At 38.9% G+C, this 13,810-nt stretch overlaps 1 protein-coding gene across 4 annotated transcripts in view; it reads right to left on the bottom strand.

The window, feature by feature from the left end:
- The window catches only part of EEFSEC (eukaryotic elongation factor, selenocysteine-tRNA specific), a 470,949-nt gene that overhangs the window by 271,446 nt on the left and 185,693 nt on the right, over positions 1–13,810 (bottom strand). For 3 of the 4 annotated variants that reach the window (XM_053670299.1, XM_037139647.2, XM_053670300.1), the window contains exon 3: positions 127–244. In XM_053670299.1, coding sequence (XP_053526274.1) covers positions 127–244 — 118 coding nt within the window. The remainder of the gene's footprint in view (positions 1–126; positions 245–13,810) is intronic. The other variant, XM_037139648.2, reaches the window with a different exon arrangement.

The raw sequence follows: 13,810 nt of genomic DNA on the forward strand, positions 1-13,810 counted from the left end.
TTATAGACCATGGAGGTGGTTTAAAGGAACACCTCAAAGTCCCCTTGCTGAGGCTGTCTCTTTCTCTCTCAGGCTGAGCAGGACAGAGAGGAACCTGCCTGAGCAGAGTTGGGGCCAGAGACCAACCTGGATCCAAGTTGACAGTACCTCAATGAGCTCTGAGATGCCCTGTGGAGCTTCTGTTTCAGGGGCCTCTGGGCCCCCAGGCTTAGCTGCCACAGCTATAACTGGTGCACCTTGGAACCTGGAACAGCAAAACAAGACCCAACATAGTTAGATCATCAGCATGAACATAGAACACAGAACATCTGTGAATCACCTGGAAGACTAGTTGAGTACTCTGGGTGTTCTCTCCTTTCCTCCTTTCAGAAGCACCTAAACAGAGAGTGCCACTGCATTGTACTTGGCAGATGAGGAAATGGAGGCCCCAAAGGGAAATGTCTTATATTAAACAACAGATTTTAAAAGGATGCTCCTGGGTTTTAACCTCCACTTTCAGAACCCTCCCTGAGGAGGCAGCAGTAAACCCAGGCCCCCAGGCCTCTAAATTAACAACCCCTTAAAAAAGACCAATACATACCTTCTAGCCTCCTGCAGAGACTCAGGTCATAATGGCTACCAAAAAGCCCCTGACGATGCACCAGGGAAAGCATCTGTACCACCCCAGTCTAATGGAGGCCATTCCTCCTGAGACTTTGCGAGAGCCTCTTTTTCTTTAAGAAGAGACTTATCTTTTCTATTGGAAAAAAACGAAAAAGGGAAAATATACAACCCATTTTCCCATCACTGTGATGTGATGGGAACCAACCTTGGTTTTTCAACACATTGCCAAAAAATTATATTTTTAACATTCTGTTATAGTATGCACACAATTTCATATCCTAGTTTATTTGTCATTATATCATAAAGAATTTTCTGTTAAATGGCAGCAACTGCAACAATAACTAATTTGGCTGAGCCAAGTGTATACCATGGACACCTTCACTGAAACCTTACATCACCACTATGAAATTGTCACCATTTTATAGATGAGAAACCAAGGATTAGAGAGCCAAATTAATTTAGTCCAAGTCACTGGCTATAAATCTCAAAGTCAAACTCCAGTCTAGCCCATCTGATCCTAGAACCAAGGATCATAGTTTCTATGTTACCCTCCCTCCTTCCAAGGCTTCCTCTTTCAATTTTAACAGCTGCATAATAGTGTGATCCATAATTTACATGTTTTCCTTACTGTTACTCATTTAGAACATTTCAAGTATTTCACTATTATAAAAAATAACCCAATGATAAACACGGTAGACATGACTGACACTTTTTTTTTTTTTGCTTTTCTTCGGGATAAATTCATGGGGTATAAGTCTAAGACTCAACATACGTTAAAAAATCAGCAAAACGCAAAATGGTAAAGACATCCAGAAAGCCTCTCCTCCAGAAAAGCAATCAGAACAGTCGCAAAGTTATCAGAATAAACTTTTTCATAACTCTAGAAATTAACCAAAGGCTTATGGCAATCTGTGGAATGTTTACTCAAGAAAAATCTGAATCTCAGTAAGAATAAATTTTATAGCATTTTACTTTGCCTTATTCCCATTTACCCCTGCCCAACCACCATCTGCAAAGTGAAAACCAGTAGGCTGAAGGTCATTAAAGAATGCATAATGGGTTTGAATTCCATTAAAGCCCCTCTCCCAGAGGACAGTCATTATTTTGCCTATCTGGCAGTTTGCTGGAAGACCCCACTTGCCAGGCTATCCTTATCTGACTTGCTTTCCAGGCAAACAGCTTTTGGGGGGAGGGTGGACAACTGCCTCTGATTATTTTGTTGCAAATAATCAGAGGCAATTGTTTAACATTTGCCTGAGGCAAATATAACAGTTTGGCAAACAACAGGCTGACCATAAAGCTTAGAATTCTGGGACTCTAGGATACTTGCACCCATAGGGCTGAGGGCATGCCCAAGGCACTGTGCATAATCAAAAAATACCCGAGAAGGCCCTCAGCTCTGTTCACCTTGATATTCTATGCAAACAAGAAGTGAAAGTAAAGGCAGCATGTTAACTGCCTGCCTGAGCATTAAAAGCATGTCCCAACATGCACATAGAGACCCTTAGTAAAGATTGGGAGACATAATGGTTCCAGACATTTAAGAAAATTTCTAACTATTAGTTGACAAACTAAGGTAACTGGACAGAGGTTTCAGTGGTCACACATGACTTTACAGAATTAGTTTATAAAAGTTACTAAGAAAATAATAGCAAACTATGGGAGAAATATGGGAGGAGGGGAGAATCTTATTTCCAGTATTGCCATATTATATTATTTTAAGTGTCAAGTTTTCAACAAAGTTCACAGTATATGCAAGAAGACAAGATTATGACCCATAGTCAAGAAATAGAGTTAAACTGTTCCTGAGGAAGCCCTACTAGACAAAAACTTTATACCTTTTTCAGTAAAAAAAAATTTTTTAATTTTATTGGGGTGAATTGGTTAATAAAATTGTATGGGTTTTAAGTAAACAATTTTATAATAGATTATTTGTATATTGTATTGTGGGTTTACCACCCAAAGTCTAGTCTTCTTCTGTTACCACCTATCTGCTTTTACCCTCTTCTATCTTCCCCCACCCCCCAACCATTACTCTAGTAATCTTTTTGCTTAATACTTCCAAACTCCAACCAAACTCCAACCCTCCTCCCATCTGACAGCTGTCAGCCTGTTCTCTGTATCTATGAGTCTGTTTCTATTATGTTGTTTATTTTGTTCAGTAGATTCCACATATAAGTGAAATTATTTGGTTTTGTCTTTCTCCAACAGGCTTATTTCACTTAGTACAACACTATCCAGGTTCATCCATGCTGTTGTAAAAGGTAAGGTTTCCTTCTTTTATACAGCTGAGTAGTAGTAATCCTTGTGTTAATGTACCACAGCTTTTTTAATTCACTCATCTACTGATGGGTACAGGGGCTGCTTCTAAATCTTAGCCATTGTAAATAATCCTGTAATGAACATAGGGGTACATATATTCTTTCAAATTAGTGTTTCAGGTTTCTTTGGATATATTCCCATAAGTGGAATTACTGGGTCATAAGACAGTTGCATTTCTAATTTTTGAGGTATGTCCATACCGCTTTCCACAGTAGCTGCACCAATATGCACTCCCATGAACAGTGCACTAGGGTTCCCTTTCCTCCATATCCTCACCAATGCTTCCTGTTTGTTGAGTTATTGATTTGATAGCCATTCTGACAGGCATGAAATGATATCTCATTGTGGTTTTAATTTGTATTTCTCTGATGATTAGTGATGTTGAGTAACTTTTCACATGTCTATTGGCCATCTGTATGTCCTCTTTGGACAAGTGCCTATTCAGGTCTGTTGCCCATTTTTAACTGGATTTTGTTTGTTTGGTGTTGAGTTGTATACAAGGTTGGGGACTGCCCCTGAAAAATGGTATTATCTTCTGGAGGGAGGGCCCCTGGTAGTATAGGTTTCCACTACTGGTGGAGTATTGTAGGAATTCATCTGTATCAGTGTACACAAGCTGGTAGTGTTGTGAGAGGCTGTGTTTGGCTTCAGTGAATTTTTTTGAAGACTCTTTCAATATGTTTGCCCATTTCATGATGGGTGATTTAGGTGTGCAACTGTCCACACTGTACTAAGTGTTCAGCAGTTTTTGATAGAAACAGCATGACCCCCTTGTCCCACCCTCCCTATTCACCTGATCTCACCCCAAGTGACTTTTGTTTTCCCAGAAGAAAAATGTTCGTAAAGAGAAACATTTTGCAGATATAGAAGAAGGGGACCAAAAAAACAGCAGAAGCACTAAAAGGCATCAAAATCAATGAATTCAAAAATTACCTTGAGCAGTGGATAAAAAGTCTCAATAAGTATATCACATCAAATGGAGAATACTTTGAAGGTGATTGAAGTTTAAATGTGTAAGAATAAATACACAATTTTTTAATAAATAAATTCTGGGGTTTTGGGGGGTCCCCCCATAAGATCTTTATACATTTTACATATCAACCTCTTATCAGATGTATCATTGGAGAATATGTTCTTCCATTAAGTGGGTTGCCTTTTCATTTTCTTGGTTCCTTTTGCTGTGCAAAAATGTTTCTGTTTGATGCCTCAGTTGTTTATTTTTTCTTTTATTCAAGTCAGCGGTTTTAAGGATGTTCAAAGAAATAAAGGAAAGTATGTCTAAAGAAATAAAGGAAAGAATAAAGGTAATATCTCACCAAATAGAGAATACCAAAAAAGAAATTAGAAATTATATAAATTTGAACCAAATAGAAATTTTTGGTTCAAAAATTTAGAAATTATATAAAAATGAACCAAATAGAAATTTTGGACTTGAAAAATATAATAACTAAGTTTTGAAAATCCACTAGAGGAGCTCAATAGCAGCTTTGAGCAGGTAAAAGAATCAACAAACTGAAAGGTAGATCAATTGAGATGATCCAATCTGAGGAAAACAAAGAAAAAGAAAAAAGAAAGAAGAAATGTGAACACAGCCACAAAGATATTTGAGACATCATCAAATAACATAACCATATGAGAATTTCAGAAAGAAATGAGAAATAGGGGCAGAAAGAATATCTGAATAAACTTCGAAAACTTTCCAAATTTGACTATGAGATCCAAGGTGGAGGAGAAGTAAGTAGAAGCTACATGAACCCCCTCCCAGGACCAGTCTGGAATTACAACTAAATTGCAAAGACATTATCCAGAATAAACAAGTGAACAATAGTGAGAGAGAAGCATTACAACCACAGACAAAACCTTCAACACTACATGACTGATAGGGAATGCAGAGGAAACACGGGAGGGCTGGCTGGGCTCCCATAGGTGGCAGCTGAAGTGTTGGAGGAATACTGCAGCAGCCAGGGGGTGCTCCCTGATAAGTGGGGGGTCTGAACCCTAACCTGAGTTCTCCAGCCTACAGCACCAGAACTCCAAAAGAACCAAGGCAACATCCAGCTGTGAAAAGCAGCAGGGTTTCACTGTGCCAGCGACAGAGAGCTAGAGTCATAGAGAGCCATTTAAAGGACCAATATATAAAACTTCATTTGTAGCGGCTTACCCCTGGGCTTTAGCAAAGGCGAGGCAGAATGGACTAGACACTTGAGCAAAGACTGGGGACAGTGGCTTTGGGGAGAGAACTGAGAGAGCAGCTTCCAGGATCCCTGTGCTGAGTCATTCCCCATACTGCAGGAGCCATCTTGCTCAGGCAGAGCACTGCTCTCCAAGCAGCATCAGTTTGAGGGGAAGCAATAACCTCACCCTCAGGAATTACTCTGCCCCAACCTGTGGTGCTTAAATTGGGCTGCTGATTACAAAGTGACTAGATTAACAACTGAAGGAGTCAGCCATAAAATGAGAATCCCTGATAATCTCGAACAGGCTCCTAAGGCCAGACTGGGACATTATCTGACATCACCAGAGGCAGATCCAGAAAGAAAAAAGTACTAAATACTAGATGATTCAGAGATGAATTCCACTGTGGTCTTCTTCATAATTTAAGATATTTTCCCTCTTGCATAGCTTTTTAACATTCATCTCTTGTCCTTCAAGCCTGTGCATATTAAGTTACTAGATTTTATTTCAAATCTCATATTTTGCTCTTCTCTTACCCATTTTACCTTCTTTCCTCTTATTTTTTTTTATCAATTTTATTTTCTCTGTTGAAATGACTTGTTTCAATTCCACACTCTTCCTATTTCTCCCCACTCCAGCCTCTCAAAACCATATCTCTTGTCACTGGTCATCTCACATTCTTTTTCATTTTCTTAAAATACCCTTCTTCTCTTTCTACCTTTATCAATCTTTGCTTGAAGGCTGTGGAAGGGTAGTTTTTATTGCATTTCTTCAATTTTATCTCTAGATCTTCACTATTTTGGTATTTCAAATCTAAAATTTTACCATTCCCCACTCCTACTCCATTCTATCATCCTCCTGCCCATTCTTTTCTTTCTTTTTTTTTTTGGTCTCACATTTTAACTTTTCCCTATCTTACCCTGGTTTTCATTCCTCATTCTTAATATTTCTTTTCCTTCTATCATCTCAAAATCACTTCCCTTTCCTCTAGACATCTCTTAGGCTATTCTTTCTTTCCTTTTCCCTCACTTTTTCCCATCCCATCTACATTACTGTTAGTTCATTTGTTATAGATAGTGTTGTGGCAGATCTTTTTCTCAAAGTTGGTTCCTTTTTTTTTTTTTACTTATTTATATATTTTTTCCTTTTTCTTTCTCTCTCACTATATATTTTTAAAAACATTTGTTTCAACCTAATACTGTATGCTTCCCTTCTCTTACTCCATTCTGGCTTCTTCATTCCCTTTTTCATTTATGATGTAAATTTTACTTTCTCTCTTTCCCTGGCCTTGATTCCCTACTCTTATTTTTGCTCCTTAGTCTACCATCTCAAACTCATTTTTCTTTCATTTTTTTATTGTTGTTCACTTAAAGTTGTCCCCATTTACCCCCATTGCTCTTCCCTGCACCATTCAACCCTTGCTCCCAAAGACAATCCCCTCCTCACTGTCCTTGTCCATGGATCCTTTGTACATGTTCCCTTTCTTTCCTTCATTTAGCTCCTTCCCACCTCCTCTCTGGTCTCTCTCAGTTTTTTCTTTATTTCCATGTCTCTGTTTTCATTAATTGCTCACTTGATTGTTTTGTTGATTAGAATCCTATTATAAGTAAGATCATATGGTATTTGTCTTTCACTGAATTGCTCATTTCACTTAGCATAATACTCTCCAGTTCCATCCATACTATTGCAAAGGGTAGGAGTTCCTTCTTTCTTTCTGCTGCACAGTATTTCATCGTGTAAATGTACCATAGTTTTTTGATCCACTCATTTACTAATGGGCACTTAGGCTGTTTTCATCACTTGGCTGTTGTAAACTGTGCTGCTATAAACTTAGTGGTGCATAGGTCTTCTGAATTGGTGTTTCAGGATTCTTAGGGTATAATCCCTGCAGTGTTTTTTGAGAAAATTCCATGCTGTTTTCTACAGTGGCTGCACCAGCCTGCATTCCCACCAAGAGTGCATAGGGTTCCCTTTTTCTCCACATCCTTGCCAGCACTTGCTTATTGATTTATTAATGATGGCCATTCTGACTAGTGTGAGGTGGTATCTCAGTGTGATTTTAGTTTGCATGTATCTGATGGCTAGTAATGTTGAGCATCCTTTCATATGCCTATGGGCCCTCTGTATGTCCTTGGAGAAGTGACTGTTGAAGACATTTATCCATTTTTTAATTGGATTGTTTGTCTTCCCAATATTAAGTCATACGAGTTCTTTATATATTTTGGATATCAAATCCTTATCTGAGGTATTGTTGGCAAATATGTTTTCTCATACGGTTGGCTCCCTTTTCATTTTGATGATAGAACAAGGGTGTCAAACTCATTTTCACTGGGGGCCACATCAGCCTCGCAGTTGCCTTTCAAGGGCTGAAAATAATTTCAACACCTTAACAATTATGGAGTAGTTACCTTTATACAATCCTAAAATTATTTTGGCCTTTTGAAAGCAACCACAAGGCTAGTGTGGCCCCTAATGAAAATGAGTTTGACACCCTTGCTAAAGGATGCATTGGCGAAAATATTGCTGCATGGAATATCTGAAATATTACTGCCTATGTTTTCTTCTAGGACTTTTATGGTGTTGTGGATTACATTTAAGTCTTTTTATCCATTTTGAGTTTATTCTGGTATATGGTGTAAGTTGGTGATCCAGTTTCATTTTATTTTTGCATGCACTTGTCTAGATCTCCCATTTGTTGAAGAGGCTATTTTTACTCCATTTTGTGCTCCTGTCCCCTTTATCAAATATTAATTCACCATAAAAACCTGGGCTTATTTCTGACCTCTCTATTCTGTTCCATTGATGTATGTGTCTGTTCTTATGCCAGCACCAGACTGTTTGATTATAGTGACCTTGTTGTATAGTTTGATTATCAGGTATTGTGATCCTTCCTACTTTGTTCTTCTTTCTCAAAATTGCTGAGGCTATTTGGGGTCATTTATGGTTCCATATATACATTTGAAATATTTGTTCTCTATCTGTGAAAACTGTAATTGGTATTTTAATAGGGATTCTGCTGAATCTATAAATTGCTTTGGGTAGTATGGACATTTTAATGATGTTAATTTTTCCAGTTCATGGTAAATGCTTCCATTTATTCATGTGTTCCTTAATTTCTTCAGTTACTGTTCCATAATTTTCTGGGTATAGGCAGGTCTTTTGCCTCACAGGTTAAGTGTATTCATAGGTACTTTATTTTTCTTGTTGCTATAGCAAACGGGGTATTTCTCCTAATTTCTGTTTCTGATATTTCATTGTTGGTGTACAAAAATACCTTCGCTCTCTGAATATTGACTTTGTATGCTGCTATTTTGCCAAATTCACTTATTTGAGAAGTCATTTTGAGAGGATAGAGGAAGAAGGAACACGAAGAGTGTGAGATAGAAACCTGATTCAGACAGAAAAAAAATTAATGTTTAAAAGAAGAAAAGGTAAAGGCAGGAGGAAGGCCAATTAGAGTAGGAAAGGGGAACAGTAAAATTTGAGATTTGAAATATCTCAAATATCTTAATTGCTTCACACTGTTATTAATACTGGCTCATTTGCTGTTGATAGTGTGATGATGAGTGGGGGATTATTTTTGCAGGTGTGGATTTTTTTTCTGGGCTGTGTGGTTTTATTCTGGCAGACCCACATAATAGCATACATGACATGGTGGGCAGAGTGACTCAGTCAGCCAGCTGGAGGGAAGAATCCACCAAAGAATGATCAAACAACTATCGAAACCCAAATACAACCAGAGAGCAACATAAACGGCATGAAGGGCATCCCAAGAGCATCCAGTTCAGGAGATCAAGAAAACTGCACCACTGAATGACACAGGTCTTCTACCATAGAAGTTCACACCAGAAAAAGAAGGTGTCAAAACCAATCAACTTAAAAAGCAAACACAAACAAGAAAAGTCTCCCCCAAAATGGGGAGAAAAAAACAATCCTCAATTGAAAAGAAAGGAGGAATTCCTAGGATAAAGCTAAATGAAATACAGGCAAACTATCACACAACTGGTTCAAACTAATGGCTACAAGGAGGCTTAATGAGCTCAGTGACAACTACCCTGAACTCATTGAGAACTCAATGAGAAGCCACAAGCAACTAACTGTGATCTACATCAGCATGCAAAAAGACGTAAAAACTATCAATAAGAGCATGCTGGAAATGTAGAATGCAATTTCTGAATTGAAGACCACAAATAAAAATAAAAGTAGAGTAAATGAAGCAGGAGATCAATCAGTGAGATGGAGGACAAGGTAGAAAAAATTCAAAGACAGAGCAACAAAACAAAAGACTCAAAAGAAATAAAGAGGGTTTAAGGGAGCTGCATGACAACATGAAACATAGTAATATCTGTATCATGGGACTACCAAAGGTGAAGAAGAGGAGTGAGGCATAGAAAATGTGTTTGAAAAAAATGATGGAAAACTTCCCGAACTTGATGATAGAAAAAGTCATGCAAGTCCAGGAAGCACAGAGGGTCCAAATGAAGATGAATCCAAAGAGGCTGACTCCAAGACATATCATAATTAAAATGGCAAAATTCAAACATAAAGAGAGAATATTGAAGGTAATAAGGGAGAAATAGATAGTAACATACAAGGGAGCTCTGATAAGGCTAGCACCTAATTTCTCAACAGTAACACTACAAGCCAGAAAGGAATGGCAAGAAATATTACAATTAATGTAAAGCAAAGGCCTGCAACCAAGACTACTCTATCCAGCAAGGCTCTCAATTAAAATGGAAGGTGAAATGAGGAGTATGCCAGACAAAAGAAGGCTGAAAAAAATATACCTCCACCAAACCAGCACTGCAAGATATGCGAAAAGAATGGCTTTCAGATGAAGAAAAAGAGAGAGAGGAACACAGGTACAAAAGGGAAAAATGGCAATGAATAAGTACCTGTCAATAATAACCTTAAATGTATATGGATTAAATGTCCCAATCAAAAGACATAGGGTAGCTGAATGGATAAGAAAAGATGACCTGCATATGTGCTGTCTATGAAAGACCACCTCACAACAAAAGATCTACACACACTGTGAGTGAAAGGAAGGAAAACAAATTCCAAGCAAACTGACCTGAAAAAAAAGCTTGGGTATCAATACTTGTATCAGACAAAATAGATTTCAAAACACAGGCCATAAAAAGAGACAGAGAAGGTTATTTCATAATACTGAAGGAAAAAATTCATCAAGGAGACATAAACAACATAAACATATATGCAACCAACATAGGAACACCCAAATATATAAGGAAAATCTTAAAGGACTTCAAGAAAGATGTACATAGCAACACAATTATACAAGGAAATTTTAACACCCCACTGTCAACAATGGACAGATCTTCCAAACAAAGTATTAACAAGGATATCGTGGCACTGAATGTTGTATTAGATCAAATGGACTTAACTGATATATACAAAACCTATCACCCCCAAAAAGCAAAATATACATTCTTTTCAAATGCACATGAAACATTCTCAAAAATAGTTCACAAGACAGGACATAAAACAAACCTCAAAAAATTCAAGAAAATTGAAGTCATATGAAGCATTTTCTAGGATCACAATAGATGGAAACTAGAAACCAATCACAAGCAAAAGACTCAAAAACAGTGAAATTCTTGAGACTGAATAACATGTTATTAAACAATGAATGAAATAACAATGAAATTTAGGAAGAAATTTTAAAAATTGCTGGAAACCATCGAAAATGAGCACACAATAGTATAGAACCTATGAGACACAGCAAAGGCAGTAGTACTGAGAGGGAATTTTATGGCAATACAGGTCTACCTAAAAAAGATAAAAACATTTCAGATACACAACCTAACGCTACATCTACAAGAACTGGAGGAAAAACAACAAACAAAACCCAGAGCAAATAGAAGGAAGGAAATAATCAAGATCAAAGCTGAATTTAATGATACAGAGACCAGAAGAACAATCCAAAGGATCAATAAATCCAGGAGCTGGTTCTTTGAAAACATAAACAAAATTAATAAGCTGTTAACCAGACTCATCAAGAAAAAAGAGAGAAGACCGAAATGAATAAAAGAAATGAAAGAGGGAAAATTACAACTGATACCACAGAAATACAAAGGATTGTAAGAAATGACTACGAACAACTATATGCCAAGAAATTTGAAAATCTGGGGAAAATGGACAAGTTTCTAGAACCTATATTCTTCCAAAAGTGAATCAGGAAGAAGCAGAAAGCCTGAGTAGACTGTTAACACCTAATGAAATTGAAGCACTAATCAATAACCTACTACCACACAAAAGCCCTCGACAAAATGGCTTCACAAGAGAATTTTACAGAACACTTAGGAAACACCTAACCCCTATACTGCTCAAACTATTCTAAGAAATCCAAGAAGGGGCACTTCTGGCCAAGATGGAGGCGTAGGTGGAAAAACTGTCCCTCCTCGCACAACTAAGTTTAAAGACAACAAAATTTTAGTAACAAAAATGCAGCCAAAACACAGAAAATTGAACTGTACAGAAGTCCAACAACAACCAACCATTCATTCAGCCAGACCGGTAAGAGGGGCAGAGTCAGCGGCTGGCGCAGCAGGGTCAGGCAGGAAAGATCAGCCAGACCAACCCAGGAGCACAGGTGGCACTTGACAGATCCCAGGTGTGAGGTGGCAATGGGCAGACCCAGTGAAGGTGCAAGGCAGCTGGCTGACTGTGCACACATTTGCATGCAGATAAACCAGGCAAAGGAGAGAGCAGTGAGACAGACCGTGAAGGCTAGGGCCCCAGCCACGGGAATTAGAGCCTGAAAGCACCAATTGGAAAGACTTTCGGGATTGAGGTGCCAGGAGAGGCTTCCAGGCTCACAGAGAGTGTGTTGGAGAGACCCACAGGGTCCTTGAGGGTGCACAGGCTCACACACCCGGGAGCCAGCACCAGGGGGGCCAGGTTTGCTTGCAGGAAGCAGCAGAGGGGACCAAAATCCAAGAGAGACCCTGGAACAAGCGCCATTGCCCCTCTCTGGCCCTGCCCCCACATACAGCATCACAATCCAGTGACTGGGTCACCCTGCCCTGGTCAACACCTCAGGCTCCACCTCTCATATGTAACAAGTGGGAACAGACCAAAATATTATGGCTTGAGAAGAACAGCTCAAAGCCCCAGAGCCATTACTTCTAAATCACCAAAAGATAGCCAACCTATCAGATGCACAGTTTAAAACACTGGTAATCAGGATGCTCACAGAACTGGTTGACTTTAGTCATAAATTAGAGGAAGAAATAAAGGTTACATTAAGTGAAATGAAGCACAATGCACAGGGAACCAATAGTGATGGAAAGGAAACTGGGACTCAAATCAATGGAATGGACCAGAAAGAAGAAAGAAACAACCAAACAGAAAAGAATGAAGAAATAAGAATTCAAAAAACTGAGGAGAGGCTTAGGAACCTCCAGGAGATCTTTAAACATTCCAAAATCCGAATTATAGGGGTACCAGAAGGGGAAGAGGAATAGCAAGAAGTGGAAAACTTATGTGAACAAATAATAAAGGAGAACTTCCCCATTCTGGCAAAGGAAATAGACTTCCGGGAAATTCAGGAAGCTCAGAGAGTCCCAAAGAAGGTGGACCCAAGGAGGAACACACCAAGGCACATCAGAATTACATCAGACAAGATTAAAATGAAGGACAGAATCCTAGAAGCAGCAAGAGATAAGGGGACAGTCACCTACAAAGGAGTTCCCATCAGACTGTCAGCGGATTTCTCAAAAGAGACCTTGAAGGCAAGAAGGGGCTGGAAAGAATTATTGCAAGTCATGAAAGACAAGGACCTACATCCAAGATTGCTCTATCCAGCAAAGCTTTCATTTAGAATGGAAGGGCAGATAAAGTGCTTCTCAGACAAGGTCAAATTCAAGGAGTTCATCATCACCAAGCCCTTATTATATGAAATGTTAAAGGGACTTATCTAAGAAAAAGAAGATAAAAAATATGAACAGTGAAAGGACAGCAAACTCACAGTTATTAACAACCACACCTAAAACAAAAACAAACTAAGAAGACAGCTAGATCAGGAGCAGAACCATAGAAATGGAGGTCACATGGAGGGTTAGCAACAGGGGAGTGGGAGAAGGAGAAAGGGGGAGAAAGTACAGAGAATAAGTAGCATAGATGTTAGGTAGAAAATAGACAGGGGGGAGGACAAGAATAGTATGGGAAATATAGAATCTAAAGAACTTGTGACACATGTACATAAACAAAAGGGGGGAATGGTGGGGAAGAGGTGTGCAGGGTGGAGGGGAATGAAAGGGGAGAATAGGACAGCTGTAATGGCATAATCAATAAAAAATATATATATATATTAATTTATTTATCTTTAGAGGGGAAGGGAAGGAGAGAGGGAGAGAAACATCAATGTATGGTTGCCTTTCGTGCGTCCCCTGCTGGGAACTGGCCTGCAGGGAACTGGTCTGCAACCCAGGCATGTGCCTGACTGGGAATCGAACCATGATTGTCTGGTTCGCAGGCCCACGCTAATAAAATATATATATATATATATATATATATTTATTTATCTATCTTTAGAGGGGAAGGAGAGGGGGAGAGAAACATCAATGTATGGTTGCCTCTAGTGTGTCCCCTGCTGGGACTGGCCTGCAGGGAACTGGTTTGCAACCCAGGCATGTGCCCTAACTGGGAATTGAACCGCGATCCTCTGGTTCGCAGACCTGTGCTCAAT

Source organism: Artibeus jamaicensis, unplaced genomic scaffold, assembly GCF_021234435.1.
Source record: "Artibeus jamaicensis isolate MK-2021 breed Jamaican fruit bat unplaced genomic scaffold, CSHL_Jam_final contig_558, whole genome shotgun sequence".
Taxonomy (NCBI): Eukaryota; Metazoa; Chordata; class Mammalia; order Chiroptera; family Phyllostomidae; genus Artibeus; species Artibeus jamaicensis.